General features: G+C 39.6%; 1 protein-coding gene across 2 annotated transcripts; it reads right to left on the bottom strand.

The window, feature by feature from the left end:
* Positions 1-668: 668 nt before the first annotated feature.
* TDO2 (tryptophan 2,3-dioxygenase) lies at positions 669-21,514 on the bottom strand. 2 transcript variants are annotated; one of them, XM_059923861.1, is made up of 12 exons: positions 21,439-21,514; positions 21,110-21,215; positions 19,681-19,771; positions 17,663-17,733; positions 16,510-16,637; positions 14,822-15,008; positions 13,443-13,550; positions 5,303-5,414; positions 4,645-4,702; positions 3,210-3,289; positions 2,573-2,663; positions 669-822 (listed from the first exon to the last, which is right to left on the bottom strand). In XM_059923861.1, the coding sequence occupies exons 1-12, from the start codon at positions 21,471-21,473 to the stop codon at positions 669-671; spliced, it is 1,221 nt and encodes a 406-aa protein (XP_059779844.1). In that variant the 5' UTR covers positions 21,474-21,514. The 2 variants fall into 2 exon arrangements, with proteins under 2 accessions (XP_059779844.1, XP_059779845.1); XM_059923862.1 differs by lacking the exon at positions 2,573-2,663 and having other exon boundaries at positions 704-822.
* Between the last annotated feature and the right edge of the window lie 373 nt (positions 21,515-21,887).

The following is a 21,887-nucleotide window of genomic DNA, read 5'->3' as shown; positions in this document are numbered from 1 at the left end:
ACAGAGAAGAAGAGATGAGACAGAGGTCCTCCAAGGTTTGGGGAATGGTGTTCTCCAGGAGCTGGACCCATCCCTGTGCCTCCAAGCTCCCCAAGCCTCTCTCACTTCTGGAAGCTTCGGGAGAAACTTCCCGATAAACCCCCTGCAGGTAAGTTTCCGATAGATTTCTGTCCTTGGTCACCAAGAGTCCTAACAAATACAAACAATGTTTCCAAAACAGTGTATGTCAAAAGACTAAATTTTATTTACTATTTACAAAACGTTTTGATTGAACACATCTTTGTACAGAATGACACATTTTATTGCATAAAATATTTGAAATAGCTGAAGTTTACAAGCTTATAAGGTATGAAACTGAGAAAATTATTACATTAAATGGTTACATTAAGGTAAACACAGGGACATTGTCTCTAATAGGAAAACACCCTAGGTACAATGCTACAATGCAACTGAATTTCTTATCTTACTGTTGAGTCTGATATCATCACAAACATGAGGTAATAAAATTATTTTTAGGATTGAATCAGAGCTACAGTGCTATATATGCTATATATATGTATAAACATATATTACATTAGGACTCTGCGTAGTCATGAAAATTCATAGCCAATGAAAAAAAGACCACAGACTGAGAAATCAATGTTCTTCATAAATTTTTGCAGATGATTTTAATCTGATTCATCACTGCTGAAGTAAGAGCTGTCACAGTATTCAGCTGTGTAAAGGAACTTATGGATAATTGGGTTCATCTTCGGTATCCAGTGTCGGGGAACCAGATATGTTGAGAGATTAAATAAATCTACAAACACCTTGTACCTGTCACTGGAGAAACACATATATACAGATGTTTTAGACTTACTGACATGAAAGATTTTTAAATTTCTCAAATAATGATATTTTGCCATAAATAATTAGTATTCAGTATTATATTATATGTTCCATGTTGTGTGTATCAAAGAGTATTAGTATTAAGATTGCTTCATTTTTATTCCATATCCAAGGTTCATGCCCATAAAACCATATTACGTGTTTCAGTGGTCCGGACCAGGCTGGTCCAGATTAAAACCTAGAGCTTTATTATTGCCATGCTACCTTCATAAAGATAAGGGTGTGTTCTTGTTTCTGACTTTTAAAGGACAGGATGCAAAATTATAAATTGAAAGCACACAGAATTCCTAGTTGTTCATCAGAAAATATTTCCCACCCGTTAAGTTGCTGCCAGGTAAGTGACGTGAGTGCATGAATAAATTGAAATGCCATCTTAGATTTATAATAAATGTCTATAAGAGTGATTTTCACATTTAAAATTGCCATGTGTTTGTTAGTCAACTATTTTAACTTGCAGTTTTATAGCAGAAGAACAGTTGTCTTTGAAGTCAAATTTGGGTTCAAATTTTGCTCTGTCATTTGCAACTCATGTGACCTTGGGCAAGTTGTCTAAGGCTCCGTGTTTTGGTTTCTAACTCCGTAAAGTAAAAACTACACTCCCTTCCTCTAACCAGGCCTTTGTGAAGATTTAATGAGAAAATGACACACCAGGAATGTTGTTTGTGTTCACTGTTCCCACCACCCCAATGGCTGTGCTCGTGTTGCACAATCGTTTACAGTTTCATGCTGCTTAGAAAATTTATTCTCAGCAAAAGAGAAAACGTGTAATGACTGTGAAAATTCAAAGCAATAACTTTTGTGAATCATTCAGTCTAGCGTTTATTCCCAGGGAAAGTGAAAATCTCTACAAATGATGAAAATAGAAACTGTGTGTTTTATAACTTAGTCAATCAGGTAGTAAGAGTAGGGATGAAAATAGTGAATTATAAAGAATTTTGGAGTCACTTTGCTGTACAGCAGAAATTAACACAACATTGTAAATCAACTATACTTCAATAAAATTTAAAAAAAAGAATTTTGGAGACTAAATGTGAACATCTAATTTATTCTCGAGTCTCCTTTCCCACGGGGCTCTGTAAGTTTCCTAGTGTTCAGATGTGTCTATCTGTATATCCATCTGTCTATACTACTGTGAATACTAAATAAAGTAAGACCATGAATGCCCTAGAAATCTCTCTAGCATGGTTGAAGTGCTCAGTAAATGTTGCTTTCTTTCCTTGTAAACAATATGATAAAGGCACTCTGGAGCACACGGGAGTAGTTTTTATCCTATAAACTAGAGTCCTGTCAGCAAACAAGGACCTACTTTCAGCTGTGTCATCATTCATCTGGCCAGGAGGACTTTGGCGGAGTCAATGATACCCATTTTAGTCTAGCCCAGACCTGAGCCAGAGTAAGTTGGAAACGCTTCGTGGTTCCTGGTTCCTGGTTCCTGCCCTCCCGGGTCATGCGGACATTGGTGCCCCGCGCCCTCGCATCCGAGGACGCAGTGATGAATTTCCAGAACTAAGGGTGCTTGCAGTGACCTCCGAAGGCTCCCACAGGGTCCCTTGATCTAAGGATACGTGGAGTGCGGGCAGTCCAGACAGGAGCGAGCCTAAGTGACTTTTCCCAGGTAAGGCGCATCTCCGTGGAGAAAAAGGCGCCGGTGGGTGCCCGAGATGAGGAGGGACGCCCGGCTTACCTCACCGTGGAGCGCAGGTACTGGTACCCCGAGGACCCGCCGGTGCCCGCCTTGCTCCCCAACAGCCGGTGCACCACGCACACGTGGCTGTCTAGACAGACACACGCGTTAGCTCCCCGTGCGCCCAGGGCAGGGTCGGTAACGATCCTCGCCTGCCCTCACCCCTCAGCCCGTGGGAGGTTCGGGTGTGAGCGCATGAGGCTGCGGGGCGGTCGCCCGGCGCCCCGCCCGGTCCAGGCTGCGCGGGGCGTCCGTCCACCCTTGCGTTCAGCCCTCGGACGCCGTGGACGGAGGCCCTGCGACTTACGTGAGCCCTCGCTACTCGTGTCCTCGTGGGGCCCTTCCTCCATGAACCCCAGCTACTGAAATTATACTTTCAAGTTGTGCTGACGCCAGGATGAGCACGTTGCTATTACAGGCGACACTTGCTTCGACCCAAAGCTTACTTGTTTCTTCTGATTATCAAACACAGCGTCTTCCTGGGCCCACCCAGGAACCGTGAGCGCTGGGCACCGGTACCTGCCGTGCGCCCCGGGCGGGTCGGCCCTGAGAGCGGAGCCCAACCCCCGGTACACAGCCGTGGAGGAGGGGAGGGTGCCGGGGAGGGAGCGGCTCTGGGGGGGCCGGGGGGACTTACATCTCCACTTGGTCATGAGCGAGTCCACGTCCATGAGGGAGGTCAGCAGCTGGAAAGGGACCTGGAACCTGGGCTCTTCCCTGGCGAAGAAAAATAATAATAATAATAATAATAATAATAAAAAGTGTTCAGGCAAGTCCAGTGTGTCAGGAAGAACACACATTCTACCATCTGTTGGGCCTGAAACAAGCATCCCTTTTGCCTCTTAGGAGCTGTGACAGCTCTGATCTCTCTCCCAGGCTTAGTTTCCTCATCTCCTAAAAGGGGTTAACACCACTCATGTTGCAGCACGTGTGTAAGAGTCTAGAACATTCCTCGATAGACGGGAAGTGACCAGCCGGAGCCGCACCTCACAACCCTTCTCATAAAAGGCAGACACGGACACCATCTCGGGTTTTCTAGCCGATAACAGTCAGAAACTTCTTCCAGGCAAAGATGTTAAAACGTGAAAACAAAGAGTGCTTGTAACAGTTCCCTCTGATATATGTGTTTCCTTTTGCAGCTAAGCCCCCAACTCTCTCAGTGCATTTTCTGCCGAGGATACATAAGCCTGAACAGCATATGCTTACTAACAGTTGAGGAAAACAGAAGGGTTTTTTATGCTGCCATTCTGAAAAATAGATGGGAGAGGATTAAAAAATAAATCCAAGTAAGTAAGACAGGCAGTAAACACAGATTTTTTTTTTTTTTTAGCTTTTTACTAGTGTGCCATCTATTGCTCTGACACATTTAATCTATGAAACACAAAGACGGGCCGTTCACCCACGTGGCTAGGAGGACAGGACGTGGATGTCCCAGACACCGGATGGTGAAGACAGTTGGACTTGAAATTGCTGAACAAGCAGAACAGCAGTTTATAAGGTGTCTTCACTTCATTCTTTTTCATTTTACAAAACAGGAATAACAACATCATTAAGTGACAGAACCCATTTCATGGCTGAGTTTCTGAGACAGATTAAACTTTGGGTCCTTAGGACACTTAATGTCACATAACACTTTGCAGAATTTAATGAAAAGGATATTGATTAAGTTGTGTGTATTTTTATTTTTTTTTACCCACCACAGGAATAAAATTGGACTCTTACTATTTGAAATAAAGAAAAACCTCATGAGACTTCACGATTATTTTCTAAGCTTCCCCTCCCCCAAATCTAAATGATTTTTTAAAACTATGATTGCAATGTATAAGCTTTATACTGGATTTATTATCTATATCTACTCCTCCATTTTTACTTCTAATTCACCTCTTTTGGGAATTCCCTGGCGGTCCAGCGGTTAGGACTCAGTGCTTTCACTACCAGGGGTACGGCTTCCACCCCTGGTAGGGGAACTAAGATCCCACGAGCCGTGCGGCACAGCCAAAAAAATCCCAAAAATAAATAAGTAAAACAATCATGCTGTATGCCTTAATTCTCCTCTTTTGATTTGCTTTTACCTGTAAAAGTATATCATCAAGGCCCCCTGAAGTGCTTTGTATGATAGCCGTCTCTCTCCTGCAAGACACATAGCAAGTTTTAATTTAATAGGTAATTTAAGGCACTCATGTTCATTTGGCAATCATCACCTTAAATAATTGTGTCACATGTTTTTAGAAAAGAATGTGAATGTTCGTTTAAATATTTCATCCCTTAGCTTGAATTTGGAAAACTATCATTTAAAACATTATTTTAATATTAGATTTTAAAAGACAAATTTAAATATATATACATATATATGTACACATACTTTAAATTCTCAAAACCTTTAAATAGGCAGGGTTAGAAATCAAGCAATAAACAGCCACATGCAAAAGGACTTGACCTTTTTTCTTTTCCTAAATACTCAGTTCCTGTATCATTTATGAATACCTTATTGGAAACACTTCAAATAAATTTTAGAATTATAAAATAAGGTTTATTAAATATATTTTAAGTCACTTAAGAAAAAAGAAAAACCTGGTATAGAAAATACTTAACTTCCACGACAAATGAAAAATCCCTTGTTCCTATGAGTGGAAATATCAGTGTGCATTTCTTCCCCCCAAGTAAGGTTTGACTTTTTGATCTCACGGTCTTACGTTTCAGGGGAAGGATCCTCGGAATAGAAATGCCTACCTTTACTAAGGAGATGCTCATGGCGTTTCTCATCAAATAAGGATAGCAACACCTCTTTCTGCTTCTGAAATTCAGCCTTTTGTTCCTCCTTTTCCTCTGACTCTTCCTTGGCCTTTGGGGAAAATACTGCATTAACATTCCCAAGAGAGAAGAGATCCTTATTTTAGAAAACATTGCTTGTGAGAAAAAACTAGCTGGGTGCAGAAAGGGTGCACTTAGGATATGTACTATATCAACTAATACTGCAGCTTGGAAATTCCTGCTTATGAGACAGGACCTTCCTCATACCACTGGTTCTATACTTTTGTTTAAGTTTAAATGATTTGTTAAACCCAAATACTCTCTTCATAAATATCAAGAGAAATGGACTCAGATGGGCAAAGCTGGAGGTAACTACAAGTGGTCAATAATGGTCTAATTTTAGACAGCAATTATTTAATACAGGCAGTAAAGTCATTCCACTTAGGAAAAATTAAGAATTCCTAGTCAGAGATACTACTAATTCTACTGAAATTCTATCTTCAGTGCAATATTCTGTAAATACAATTCCTTAGATATTTTCCACTGTTATTTTTTTTTTTTTTTCATTTGGTATCTATTGATTTGTTTAAGGAAATTCTTATTTTCCTGCTTACAACACATGCACTACTTACAACTCAGTTACTTGGGCTGGAGCAAAAATCCATTTTCCCAATTGTCTTCACTTTATCAGAACAACCACACTGTGCAGTAAGAATGTGTGTGCACACTATAGCCACTTGATTATTGATTTATTCAGTAAATGTCAGGCTAATGTGATAGAGATAAAAATCATGAGCAAAATTGAGTCCCTTGATCCCTATCTGGTGAGACTGAAACACTGAAAAAAGTTAAATTACAACCATAGGCAGTGGTGTAAAGGGGCAGTGTTGTCCATAATAACTTATAGTAGCAGAGAAGTTGAGAAAGACCATCCCACAGAAGTTGTCCTTGAACCAAGACCTGAAGACAGGGAAAGAGTTATCTGGGGTAGAAGGATCGAATCTGAAATTCAAGGAGCAGGACTTCCCTGATGATCCAGTGGTTAAGAATCTGCCTTCCACCCTGTTCCACCTGTGGATGGCTACAAGAAAGAAGAAATTAACACATCCCTTCCCCGAGGCTGGCCATTCCAGAAACTAACACAACAGGGAAAATGAGCTGCTGACTGGACCGGTCAGCAGCCTTGCTGAGCGTCAGAAGAGTGACCTAACAGAGCCAATCTGCAAGAAAGTGAATTACAACAGGAGAAAATCAGACCTCTATGCAGTGGATGCTTGATGCATTTTCGGAAGCCTAAGGAAGCCACAGAGAATAAAAAAGGAGGTATGGAGAAACAAATAAAGATGGAAAAACAACGTTTCTAGAAGGTTAAATTATAACATGCCCAGCCTTGCCTAAAATCATAATAAGTTCACAGACACCTCAAAACACACCACTGGACACAGCCCTGCCCACCAAAAAGAAAAGATCCAGCCTCATCCACCAGAACACAGGCACTAGTCCCCTCCACTGGGAAACCTACACAACCCACCTAACCAACCTTAGCCACTGGGGGCAGACACCAAAAACAACGGGAACTCTGAACCTGCAGCCTGCGAAGAGGAGATCTCAAACACAGTAAGTTAAGCAAAATGAAAAGACAGAGAACAACACAGCAGATGAAGGAGCAAGGTAAAGACCCACCAGACCAAACAATGAAGAGGAAATAAGCAATCTACCTGAAAAAGAATTCAGAGTAATGATAGTAAAGATGATCCAAAATCTTGGAAATAAAATGGAGAAAATACAAGAAACATTTAACAAGGACCTAGGAGAGCTAAAAAGCAAACAAATAAGAATGAACAATACAATGAATGAAACGAAAAATTCTCTAGAAGGAATCAATAGCAGAATAACTGAGGCAGAAGAACGGATAAGTGACCTGGAAGATAAAATAGTGGAAATAACTACCACAGAGCAGAAAAAAGAAAAAAGAATGAAAAGAATTGAGGAGAGTCTCAAGACATCTGGGATAACATTAAATGCACCAACATTCAAATTATAGGGGTCCCAGAAGAAGAGAAAAAGAAAGGGACTGAGGAAATATCTGAAGAGATTATAGCTAAAAACTTCCCTAATATGGGAAAGAAAATACTTAATAAAGTCCAGGAAGCACAGAGAGTCCCATACAGGATAAAGTGAAGGAGAAATACACCAAGACACATATTAATCAAACTATCAAAAATTAAATACAAAGAAAAAATATTAAAAGCAGCAAGGGAAAAGCAACAAATAACATACAAGGGAATCCCCATAAGGTTAACAGCTGATCTTTCAACAGAAACTCTGCAAGCCAGAAGGGTGTGGCAGGACATCTTTAAAGTGATGAAAGGGAAAAACCTACAACAAAGATTACTCTACCCAGCAAGGATCGCTCATTCAGATTTGATGGAGAAATTAAAACCTCTACAGACAAGCAAAAGCTAAGAGAATTCAGCACCACCAAACGAGCTTTACAACAAACGCTAAAGGAATTTCTCTAGGCAGGAAACAAAAGAGAAGGAAAAGACCTACAAAAACAAACCCAAAACAATTAAGAAAATGGTAATAGGAACATACATATTAATAATTACCTTAAAAGTAAATGGATTAAATGCTCCAACCAAAAGACATAGACTGGCTGAATGGATACAAAAACAAGACCCATATATATGCTGTCTACAAGAGACCCACTTCAGACCTAGGTACACATAGAGACGGAAAGTGAGGGGATGGAGAAAGATATTCCATGCAAATGGAAATCAAAAGAAAGCTGGAGTAGCAAGTCTCATATCAGGCAAAATAGACTTTAAAATAAAGACAATTACAAGAGACAAAGAAGGACACTACAAAATGATCAAGGGATCAATCCAAGAAGAAGATAGAACAATTGTAAATATTTATGCACCCAACATAGGAGCACCTCAATACATAAGGCAAATACTAACAGCCATAAAAGGGGAAATCGACAGTAACACAATCATAGTAGGGGACTTTAACACCCCACTTTCACCAATGGACAGATCATCCAAAATGAAAATAAATAAGGAAACACAAGCTTTAAATGATACATTAAACAAGATGGACTTAATTGATATTTATAGGACATTCCATCCAAAAACAACAGAATACACTTTCTTCTCAAGTGCTCATGGAACATTCTCCAGAATAGATCATATCTGGGGTCACAAATCAAGCCTTGGTAAATTTAAGAAAATTGAAATCGTATCAAGTATCTTTTCCGACCACAACGCTATGAGAGTAGATATCAATTACAGGAAAAAAAATCTAAAAAATACAAACACATGGAGGCTAAACAATACACTACTAAATAACCAAGAGATCACTGAAGAAATCAAAGAGGAAATCAAAAAATACCTAGAAACAAATGACAATGAAAATACAACAACCCAAAACCTATGGGATGCCGCAAAAACAGTTCTAAGAGGGAAGTTTATAGCAATACAATCCTACCTCAATAAACAAGAAACATCTCAAATAAACAACCTAACCTTATCCTAAAGCAATTAGAGAAAGAAGAACAAAAAAACCCCAAAGTTAGCAGAAGGAAAGAAATCACAAAAATCAGATCAGAAATAAATGAAAAAGAAATGAAGGAAGCAATAGCTAAGATCAATAAAACTAAAAGCTGGTTCTTTGAGAAGATAAACAAAATTGATAAGCCATTAGCCAGACTCATCAAGAAAAAAAGGGAGAAGACTCAAATCAATAGAATTAGAAATGAAAAAGGAATAGTAACAACTGACACTGAAGAAATATAAAGCAGCATCAGAAAATACTACAAGCAACTATATGCCAATAAAATGGACAATTTCTGGAAGAAAGGGACAAATTCTTAGAAAAGTACAACCTTCCGAAACTGAACCAGGAAGAAATAGAAAATATAAACAGACCAATCACAAGCACTGAAATTGAAACTGTGATTAAAAATCTCCCAACAAACAAAAGTCCAGGACCAGATGGCTTCACAGGCGAATTCTATCAAACATTTAGAGAAGAGCTAACACCTATCCTTCTCAAACTCTTCCAAAATATAGCAAAGGGAGGAACACTCCCACACTCATTCTAAGAGGCCACCATCACCCTGATACCAAAACAAGACAAAGATGTCCCAGAAAAAGAAAACTACAGGCCAATATCACTGATGAACATAGATACAAAAATCCTCAACAAAATACTAGCAAACAGAATCCAACAGCACATAAAAGGATCATGCACCACGATCAACTAGGGTTTATTCCAGGAATGCAAGGATTCTTCAATATATGCAAGTCAATCAATGTGATACATATTAACAAATTGAAGGGGAAAAACCATATAATCATCTCAATAGATGCAGAAAAAGCTTTCGAAAAAATTCAACACCCATTTATATTAAAAAATCCTCCAGAAAGTAGGCATAGAGGGAACTTACCTCAACATAATAAAGGCCATATATGACAAACCCACAGCCAACATCATTCTCAATGGTGAAAAACTGAAACCATTTCCACTAAAATCAGGAACAAGACAAGGTTGCCCACTCTCACCGCTATTATTCAACATAATTTTGGAAGTTTTAGCCACAGCAAACAGAGAAGAAAAAGAAATGAAAGGAATCCAAATTGTAAAGAAGTAAAACTGTCACTGTTTGCAGTGACATGATACTATACATAGAGAATCCTAAAGATGCTACCAGAAAACTACTAGAGCTAATCAATGTATTTGGTAAAGCAGCAGGATACAAAACTAACAGAAATCTCTGGCATTCCTAAACACTAATGATGAAAAATCTGAAAGAGAAATTAAGGAAACACTCCCATTTACCACTGCAACAAAAAGAATAAAATACCTAGGAATAAACCTACCTAAGGAGACAAAAGACCTGTTTGCAGAAAACTTAGGACACTGATGAAAGAAATTAAAGATGACACAAACAGATGGAGAGATATACCATGTTCTTGGATTGGAAGAATCAACATTGTGAAAATGACTCTACTACCCAAAGCAATCTACAGATTTAATGCAATCCCTATCAAACCACCAATGGCATTTTTCACAGAACTAGAACAAAAAATTTCACAATTTGGATGGAAACACACAAGACCCCAAATAGTCAAAGCAATCTTGAGAAAGAAAAATGGAGCTGCAGGAATCAGGCTCCTGGACTCAGATTATATTACAAAGCTACAGTCATCAAGACAGTATGGTACTGGCACAAATACAAAAATATAGATCAATGGATCAGGATAGAAAGCCCAGAGATAAACCCATGCACGTATGGTCACCTTTGATAAAGGAGGCAAGAATATACAATGGAGAAAAGACACCCTCTTCAATAAGTGGTGCTGGGAAAACTGGACAGCTACATGTAAAAGAATGAAATTTGAATACTCCCCAACACCATACACAAAAATAAACTCCAAATGGATTAAAGACCTAAATGTAAGGCCAGACACTATAAAACTCTTAGAGGAAAACATAGGCAGAACACTCTATGACATAAATCACAGCAAGATCCTTTTTAACCCACCTCCTAGAGAAATGGAAATAAAAACAAACAAAAAAAAATGAGACCTAATGAAACTTAAAAGCTTTTGCACAGCAAAGGTAACCATAAACAAGACAAAAAGACAACCCTCAGAATGGGGGAAAATATTTGCAATTGAAGCAACTGGCAAAGGATTAATCTCCAAAATATACAAGCAGCTCATGCAGCGCAATATCAAAAAATCAAAAAACCCAATCCAAAAATGGGCAAAAGACCTAAATAGACATTTCTCCAAAGAAGATATACAGATTGCCAACACACACATGAAAGGATGCTCAACATCACTAATCATTAGAGAAATGCAAATCAAAACCACAATGAGGTATCAACCTCACACCGGTCAAATGGCCATCATCGAAAATCTACAAACAATAAATGCTGGAGAGGGTGTGGAGAAAAGGGAACCCTCTTGCACTGTTGGTGGGAATGTAAATTGATACAGCCACTATGGAGAACAGTATGGAGGTTCATTAAAAAACTAAAAATAGAGTTACCATATGTCCCAGCAATCCCACTACTGGGCATATACCCTGAGAAAACCATAATTCAAAAAGTGCCATGTACCACAATGTTCATTGCAGCTCTATTTACAATAGCCAGGATATGGAAGCAACCTAAGTGTCCATCGATAGATGAATGGATACAGAAGATGTGGCACATATGTACAATGGAATATTACTCAGCCATAAAAAGAAACGAAATTGAGTTATTTGTAGTGAGGTGGATGGACCTAGATTCTGTCATACAGAGTGAAATAAGTCAGAAAGAGAAAAACAAATACCCATATACATGGAATCTACAAACAAAATGGTTCTGAGGAACCTAGGGGCAGGACAGGGATAAAGAGGCAGATGTAGAGAATGGACTTGAGGACATGGGGAGGGGCAAGGGTAAGCTGGGATGAAATGAGAGAGTGGCATGGACATATATACACTACCAAATGTAAAATAGATAGCTAGTGGGAAGTAGCTGCATGGCACAGGGAGATCAGCTCGGCCTAGAGGGGTGGGATAGGGAGGGTGGGAGGGAGACGCAAGAGGGAGGGGATATGGGGACATATGTATATGTATAGCTGAGTCACTTTGTTATACAGCAGAAACTAACACAACAATGTAAAGCAATTATACTCCAATAAAGATGTTAAAAAAATAAAAAGTAAAAAAAATTAAAAGTAAAAAATAAAATAAAATAGAATCCGCCTTCCAATGCAGGGGATGTGGGTTTGATCCCTGGTCAGGGAACTAAGATCCCCCATGCCGTGGGGCAACTAAGCCCGTGCACCACAACTACTGAGCCCATGCACTTTGGAGCCCGGGAGCCACAACTAGAGAGAAGCCCGTGCACCTCAAGGAAGAGCCCACGCCCCGCAACAAAAGATCCTGCCCCAACTAAGACCTGAAGCAGCCAAATAAATATTTTTTAAAAAAGAAAGAAAAAAAGGAAATTCAAGGAGCTAACTAAGCTAGAGATAAACAGTTGAGAATTACTGGTGTCTTAGCAGATGCTGAATCAGTGGATATAAATGAGTTCACTGGTGGAAGAGGACAGAGAGGGAATGCAAGGGATCTGAGCCCATCCTTGTGAAAAGGAGACAGAGAAACAAGGGTCAGAAAACTAGCTGAAGACAGAAATGTTGATACCAAAACCATGGGGGAAAATGTTCAAGAAAGTGTAAGTAGTCATTAGTAGTAAAGCCAGTAGGAAATGAAGTAAAATGGAGATAAAAATGGCCATGGGATTTAGGTACCGGTGGCCATTTGTGAATGACGGGAAGGAAGGCAGACTGAACTGGGTCGAGAATTAGATGGAGAAAAAGAAATAACTATGCTGACTGCTGTTCTAAATACTCTGCAAATGTGAATCTCATGTAATGTTCACAGTAATCCTATGAGGTAGATACTCGTATTTTCCATTTTGCCAATGAAGGGAGTGAAGCAAAGAGAGATTAGGTAGCAGGAGGGGTTCAATGGCACACGGTCACCAAGCAGGGACGGGGGGACTTGACCCATGACTGTGACATCAGGTTCCTGCTTTAAACACCTCATGGCACAGCCTCTCAAGGTGTAGAATTGAAACAACTCTTTCAAGAAATTTGGTCGTGAAGAAAGGATATGGGGTCCATAACGTGAGGGAAATTGAGGAATCTATAATATTTTTTTTTAACTGAGAGAAACTTGACATTGTCTGAGAGCCAACAGGAAGAACTCAGCAGACACATCAGAGTGAAGGAAAGTTATATGGCTTAGTGTATTGGATCACTGGTCCTCTGTGAGCCCACTTCTGTCTAGAACTGGTCATAACATGATATTTTCAATAAAAATGAGAAAGGTCTATTAGTCTCATCTATTCAAAGTCTTGCCTACAATCAACTTCTTTATTTAATTTTTATTGCACATCAGTAAAATTAAATCAACCATGTAATTTATTCCAAGCAGATGCATTTGTAAAAGAACATAAGGAAAATGAAAGATTAAGAGAAAATGGTTAAAATGAAATTCCCAGTACTTCCTCCTGTAGCAAACCTATGTTTACTTTTGGCTTCACAAATACCTGAATTCTTGTGAATTCTTCATCCAGGCCTTTGACAATGTTGTTTTCAAACTTTCTCCAGAAGTTAAATCCATGTGGCTCTAAACCTGGGGTTCTTTCCAGCCATGCCTGAAATAAATATTTTTCAAGTAAATACATTGTACAATTTAAAATATGTAAAATGCTTTGAAACAAACATTTATGAACTTGAAACAGAAAATTTTCATGGTTTTGAGAAACATACATCCTAAGTTTTTTGTGTGTGTAAATATTTCTCTTTCCCTTCAATTTCTTCATTTATAAAATAGCAATATTTTATTCTCCTAATCTTAAAGGAAATCACATTAAAGATATTTACTCTTTATTAAGAAATACATTATTACAGAAATCCCAATTTTTTTCTATAAATCTATGAACATATCTATGCATTCTTTTAATGAGGGCTTCTGGTTTATTCTCAAAATAGTTTATGTCTTAGGAGCTGAAGGAATCATGACATGTATAAGATATGATTTCTTCTAAGTGCAGGGACATCGTATACTTAGCAACTTTGAAATCAACTGACTGCTCAGTTATTTTAAGATGCCACAGGATTTTTAATCTAGAAATAAAACCGAATCCATGCATCTCTGTGGGTTCTCACTTAGCCTATTTTTGGTTTTGAAATTAGCTTTCTGATTCTTTCTCTCTCTATCTTTATAAGCCATTAAATAGCATTACCTATAATTTATTAACCTAAATCTACACTTACAATGCCCAGGGGATTAGTGAGCAGAGTATAATTCACTAAAATAAAAATTTAATTTGCAAAGGGAAAGACTTTGTCAAGGAAATCAAGACTATACAATCCTTATTTAATAATTTACTTATGCAAAAACAAATTAATAATTCCTTAAGGCCATTTACAGACCCACACAGAATTAAGATATGAAGCAGAAAAATTCTGAAGGATAGAATCTTAGTGACTTAGTTTAATTAAGAAGCACAACTTAAGAAACACAAATTAAGAAACATTTTCAACACAACTTGTGGAACTTTTCAATAATGGAATATTTTAAAGAAATAAAGCTGATTCAATAAATAACCATACCCAATTTAAAAATCAGCTAATCAAGTGTTGCTTAGCAAGAATGTTTAAAAGGATTGTTATAATAAGATAAGGAGGTTATTAAATATTAACATATCATTGATTATATAAATATCTCTGAAGTTCTCAAGAGAGCTTTTAATATTTTAATTAGTGGAATTTACCAGCTGAAGTATTTCTATAAAATCATTCTTCTCTTATTTACAATGAATGCGACCCAACTTTGATATGAATTTTAAAATCCGGGTGTCGCAGAAGCTCAAGTAACCAGCTGTGCTGAGTTAGGCGTTCCCAGTGGCCTTTGCACACACACCTCCACCAGCTGCAGGAGGGTCCTTTCCTGCTCGGACTTCAGCAGTAGCTCGTTGTCTTCTCCCCTGAAGTTATCACGGTAGTGTCTTCTGTTGTAAGGGACCCTCAAGCTCTGAAGAACCCCTATCTTGTTTTCTAACAGTCGGAACTGCAGACTCTGGAAGCCTGATGCCGGGGATAAGTACTCTCTGTGAGAACAGGTGGGGGAGGGCGAAGAGGAGGGAGGAGATGGTTGTCAAGGTCAGTCGCCGCAAGGGTCTCTTCTGTTGGGAAAGGTGGTCAGTGTGACTCTCCCAGACATCACCAAACACAGACACACAACTGCCTAGCGTTGGACCAGGACTTGGACTTCACCGAAATCAGGACGACGAGCTCCTGGCCGTCACTGTCACTGTCAGTTGACGTTTGTATAGTTTGTGGAAGGTCATATGTGTATGTATGTGTGTGTTTATCTATGTGTGTGTGTTTACATGTAAACTTATACATACACATGCAGACACGTACATGAATGTGTGTATACTAAGCTTTTCCAGGTGAACACTGAGCAATATTTTTCATTCAATAGTGCTAAAAGCTTCTTTATAAGTATTATTCAAGGGAATTCCCTGGCAGTCCAGTGGTTAGGGCTCGGCGCTTTTACTGCTGTGGCCCGGGGTCAATCTCTGGTGGGGGAAATCCTGCAAGCCATGCGACCAAAAAAAATATATATTATTCCATTTCTCTTTAAAGTTCAATTCATTAATCTCACTACCTAGTATTATTATGAGCAGTGGTGAGACCCTACAAGTAAAATGAATGGGATGTTGCCTAGCACAAAATAGGGCATCACAAAGTGTGAGTACTCCCACCCCACATAGCTCTCACATCCTTACAAATTTCCTTCGTCTAACTGGTACTAAGGCTTCAAGTTGTTAAATATACTACAAAGGAATTCTACCACTTTTCATTTGATCGTCAAATATGTAGAAGACACTGTCTGTTCCATCAGTAAATGCACCTGACGCTCTTAGGAAGATTTCTTCTCAAATGTTGGTTATGAAAAAAGATTTCATAGATAGATAGATAGATATCTTCCTGGAAATGTACCTCTAAAATTTATAGTTCAACTGTTCAATATTCTGTAATAACCTAAATGGGAAAAGAAGTTGAAAAAGAATAGATACATGTATATGTATAAGTGAATCATTTAGCTGTACATCTGAAACTAACACACCTGAGTATAGTTGTTAATCAACTATACGCCAATATAAAATAAAAATTAAAAAATATAAAAAAATAAAATTTATAGTTTAATCCATAACTTATACTGACACTTTTGCTGACATGCTTCTTTATATATCACTCCTGTTTCTCTTTTATTTTTAGTTTTTAATCATTTAAATTTAGTTATGTGTATTACATCAGCCTTTTTAGCCATTTTGGTAAGTTGTCTAAAATCCTCTTGGGATAAAAATCGGGCACACACGATGAACCGAAATTCATGGATCGCGCTATGTTCATACGTAAAAGGAAGGGATGAAACATTTTCAATAGCTGCTTAAATGCATGTGGTGATGATTCCCAAGTGCTCCCAGTGACAAAGTGTCAGCAGGACAGGCTCCTAACGTCACACAACACAACACACACGTTCTGTCCAGCCCGTCACAATGGGAGGGTAAGCCCTGCGTGTTGCCAAAGCCACGTGCACACCTGAAGTCGTTGAAGTCCAAGGCTGTCATGGTCTCCAGGACGGAAAACTGCTGGACCAAGAGCTTGAGAATCACCACCACGCGGTGCATTCGGGTTACCACCTTTAGCATGTTCCTCTCATCCCTGACCTGGGGGTTAGGAAATGAAGCAGTAATCAGTCCTCAATTCTGGAAGACGCTAAATAGGGTATAAACAACAATGTGTTCCTGTTAAGGCCATCTCTACTCTAAAGAGGAACCTTCGCACTAAAATGTGCCTTAGGTCGACATTGAACTAATAGCAACTCTGAATTGTGTACAAGGAATGCCTGCAACCTCAAAATCATTTTTTTCTTTAAAAATAGAAAACTATACGGAAGCAAGTTTTAAGTAAATTCTGGACCACAACTCCCACCGATTCCTTAGCAAATGTCTCTGTTAGTTTTGCTTTAAGGAATAAAGTCCAGGGAACGTGGGGACTCGTGCGTGCAGGTTAAGCAGACCCCTGGGTCCCTGGGCTCCGTCCTGAGGCGGGAGTTGCCGCTGAGATGGACGGGGTCTGCGTTCACGGGTACGAGCAGGGCACTGTCCGAGGATGGATGTTCTCTCCTCCCAGCCCCCTTGGCGCAGGGGCTCCGAGCTGGGGGACCCAAGGCCGGGTCCTGTGTCCTCCAAGGGCGGAGGAAGGTGTGGGCAGGACGCAGGCTGGGAGGGAGGCTGCGGGAGCGTCGCGGGGCGCCCCTCTCTGTCCTCGCCGCCCCCCGGTCCTCCTGATCATCTCCTCCCTCTTTCCCCTCCTCCTTCTCCCCGTCTCCCTTTCCTCACCATTGCTCCTGTCTTCCCATGCAAACGTTCATTAGAAATACAACTCTGCTACCTCCTGATGAAAGAATCTGCATTAGCTGTCCTGGCAACCCACCGTCGTTCATCATAACTTTTTTTTAAGGGGAAAATATGGAGTTCTAAGCAAGGGGCTTGGAACTAAAATTTGAAAGGAACCTTGGAGCAAGGTGATAAGGACGCAGGGAAGATGTGACTAAACTCTTCTCCGCTACAAACGTTTTTCCCCCGTTAAGTTATAATTCCACCATTTGGTGTTAAACTTTTCCCATTAATAGTACTTTCTACATTCTCCAAGAAAAGTATGAAAACACTATTGTGACATAGCAACTCACATGGCCATGCTGAAAGATCTCGCGAACAGAATCCAATTCCCAGAGGATCTGCTTAAACCAGAGTTCATAAGCTGCGAGGGGAAAATCATTGTCAGTTGGAAAGTGATGGGAGCCTTTTGACCATAATTATATGAAAGACACGGTTAACACACTGAAAGAGAAATCAAAATGTAACTTAAAAATCAATAAAGGCCAATATAGCCCCATTTCATGCTACAAACAAATACTAGCGATAAAGTTATAACAGCCTCCTTTTATTGAGTGCTTGAACATGCCAGGCGTGTTATCCATATGCTTTACGTTATTTTCCAATTGACTTCTCTCAACAAAATATTGTTAATGTCTTTGAGGATATAGCACGTAATCTAAATCTAACTTCCCATGTGGAAGCTGCAGGTGTGTGGAGAAGTGGAAGTGATACTAAACTTCTATAGAGTGAGACCCTTATACTCATTAACCTAATGCGTATGACAACGTATTTGTTTCTAGGGACTGAACTCTATGGGGAGGACAAGCTGTGAACAGGCTGAAACTCTGTCACAATCATCTGTTTCCCTCAGTTCCTAGCACAGTGTTTGGCATAAGATAAATGCTGGGTGATTATTATATGAAGAGATGAATTAAGCAGCCAGTGTAGTCATTAGAGGAGCATGGAAACCAATCATCTTAGTGATCGTTAGTGCCTTCTGTTTGGGCACAGGCTGTGCTTCTGTTCTAATGAAGGGGATCAAATTATACCTTTAAATTACATTTAAGGAGATTTTCAGAAATCTATTTTCCATATTTGGACAAAAAGAGCAAACCAAATATTTTTGGATCAGTTTGTGAGTCACGTTTCCAGGTTTAACTTTGTGTAGCTGGTCCCATGACCCACTGACCACGTGTTCTGATGGAAGGAAAGTCTCCCCATCAGACGATAGGTGCTACCATTGGTTGTGTGCTGACTGTGTGCTCTATCTTGAGCTCAGTGCTTAGTGCACGTTACTCATGTCATCCTCACAACAACCCTATGCATGAGAAGAAACAATCATTCTTTCCATTGTATAGGTGGGGAAATGGCGAGAATTACTGGTCAAGAAACCTGACCGAGGTTACGCCATCTTTAATGGCAGAGATGGGATTCGAAACAAATTTCTGATTCCCAACGTGTGCTGCCCTGCGGTGATTCCTCCCCTGCTGATTTTGACTTCGAGCCACTGATAAAAATGTCAACATAAAAAACAGGAGAAGTAACACATTAGCCCCATTATTTTCCATTTTTAATTGTTTTTACCTCAAAGGAGACGATCATATTAGCCAGTCCGTGAAGAAAACAATCATTTGAGGAAAAGGCACAAAGAATTGATAGGACAAGGAAACATCTAGAAACGCAGCACTGACCCGCATGAGTCACTGGGCCCTGGTCAGCCAGAGGGCAGTATTATGACACCAACAATCTTAGAGGAAATCTAAAGGTTTGGGGGTCACAGACCTCTGAAAGACACGTTTGTGAAATTTTGCACAAAATTTCAAAGAGTTCAGGGACTTCCTAAACTTCCAAAGTCAAGGACTCTACGTTAAAAACCACTACCCAGAAGTCAGAAGTATGGAGAGTAGGAACACACATTTTAGACAAAATTCACATTCCTGTTTAGTACCAGCTCTCTGTAGGGTATGTAAAGTTACAGTAAATGTGAGGGATTTGTTTCTTGAAAATGTCTTCTAACGTTCCAAGTTGAAAAATAGTGACATCTTAGCTTGCAAATTCTTTGTGAATTCCAAGAGACAGAAAGCCCCCTTGGGTTTCGGACAGAGTCCTAACTGATCCAGCAAGCACCGAGGTAGCAGAAAGAAGACTGTTATAAATCGCAGAAGGAGGTCCTATGAGAATTTATCTGACAGTAAAGTATTTGCAAGCATCCTAACAAAGGTGATCCCTTAGTCCTCCACCGAGTTACAGGTCAAAGTGTGGTATCTTTCCTCGTCACTGATGGAAAATTACTATGAAGAGTTACCGTCCAACCTTGTGTGCAACTTACCTTGATGAGTTATGATGAAAAGATGCTCATCATGGATTTTATTTCCTTTTATTTCACTTTGAAGTTCCTGCGCGTTCAAAACTTTTTCCAACTTTAAGCAAAAAAATAGAAAAACTGATTTTGGAGAAACTTCCAGTTACAAGATGAATAAGTTATGTGGATCTAACGTATAGCTTAGTGATTATGGTTAATGACAATGCATTACATACTAGATATTAAGTGTTCTCACCGCAAAACAAAGAAATGGCTGTTATGTGACATGACGCAGGTGTTAGTTAATGCTCTGGTGGTAATCACTTTGCCATATATAAGTGTATCAAATCAACGTGCGTGCACCTTAAACTTATGCAACGTTATATGTCAACTATATCTTGATAAAGCTGGAAAAAAGATTACAAAACGAAAGACTGATTTTGAAATTGCAAAACTAGATTTTTACCAACTTTAATAAGTAGAATACGATACTGAAAGAAGTCCCCCAAATCCCAAATGCTCAGGAACCAATCTACTTTCTTTTAAACAATTACTGTCTCTTCATAAAGAGTGAGTTGAATTTGTGAGTTTTATTCTTTTCAGAAGAAAGTATATTTGGTAGGAATCTACCATAACAAATGCTGTTACCCTCACTGAGAAATCATGTCCCTTCCATCTCCTGGAGGAAGTGCCATAAAAGCTTCATAGCTTGCTTAGGCTACTGTGTGTCCGCTGCTCTTTTATTCTCCTAAAGAGTCGATTCTAAGAAGATCTTAACATTGCCTGTCAGCTCATCCTTAGAAACCCACCAACAAGGGCATCAAGGGCTCTAATCACTTCACGTCTTAAAAATAATCTCCAGGGACTTCCTTGGCAGTCCAGCGGTTAAGAGTCCACGCTTCCACCTCGGGGGCATGGGTTCAATCCCTGGTCGGGGAACTAAGATCATACATGCCGCGTGGCACGGCCAAAAAAAAAAAAAAAAAAAAGAGAGATAAAAATAATCTCCAAATACCTCTTTGTAACATCTTTCTTTCATCTAAACATACGCCTTCAACATTTCTAGTTTACGATAAAGAATTTAAAAGAGGAAATTTTCTGGCGACATTTGCAATTATCTAGGCTGGGATTCGGTAACCAGGTCTCAGGTATACAAGTTGTGCAATGACTGCCAGTTATCTGCGCTTTATCTTATCCCATGTGCTCCTCGGTCTGGATTCTGCATTCTCTGCTTTTATTGTACTTCTGTCAGGCAGGTGAATCTTCACATACGAGTCTCCTGAATTGTTCTAACAAAACTTGAAAAAGCATACATGTGTATGAAAAGAGATATCTTTAGGTCCAGAAAAGTATTTGGCGACTGAGAAAACAAACAAACAAACAAAAACCCAAACATGAAAATGTCACCTGGCGCCTAGCAATGAAAGCTACTCCTTGTAAGGACTCTGCCACTTACTTGCAGGTAGTTCCCATAGATAAGTCCCCCTTTACTGGCTCTATTCACACCCATTTGTGATTTGTCTTCTTCACTGCCTTGTACAGAGAGGTTTTTAAAAGCATATCTGCAGATGAAAAAGTGAGAAGAAAAAAACAGAGCTTGAGAAAGAACAGTAAGTAATAATAGGGGTGACGAGAATTCTCTTACTGCTAACTTTTCAAAGCAAATTATTAAACAAGGGAAGAAGGGTGACAGCGTTCACCCTTGCTTTTGAAATTCCGAAATTAGCGTTCATACTTGACATTCCTAAGAGCTTACCCATACTTAGGATAGAGGTAAATACTCACCCAAAGCTGCTTCCTAAAAATGGGCACCCACTCATGGTGAAGACGTGCCGTCAGAGGAGCCCTGAGCTTTGCCTCTGGCCGGGTGATGTCTTTGCCCCCCAGATGTTCCACAGCTGCCTTTTATGGACCCTGCCCACCCTGCCCAGCCAATCAGCCCCTCTGTGTCTCTTACCAAGGCTCTTGTTTCAGCTGGAACAGAAGCTGAACTTTGGTAAACGTTAGAGTGGATTTGTGTTTGGGACAGTTTGTTTGCTAGAAGTGTGAGTGTTCTGCCTAACAATATTGGACTTGTCAACTTCTGCTTTCATATCCACAGTGGCAAGCAGCAAATAGCTCGGTAAGAGGCAAAGGGAACAACCCAAAGATTTAACTGTTCTGTTCCAAGAGCACATTTGCATGGTGTTACAGTGTGTAAGAGGATGACCTTGTACACTGTATGAGAAGAACAA

Source organism: Balaenoptera ricei, chromosome 5 (genome assembly GCF_028023285.1).
Source record: "Balaenoptera ricei isolate mBalRic1 chromosome 5, mBalRic1.hap2, whole genome shotgun sequence".
NCBI classification, from domain to species: Eukaryota; Metazoa; Chordata; class Mammalia; order Artiodactyla; family Balaenopteridae; genus Balaenoptera; species Balaenoptera ricei.
This window is presented reverse-complemented; position numbering and strand designations above follow the sequence as displayed.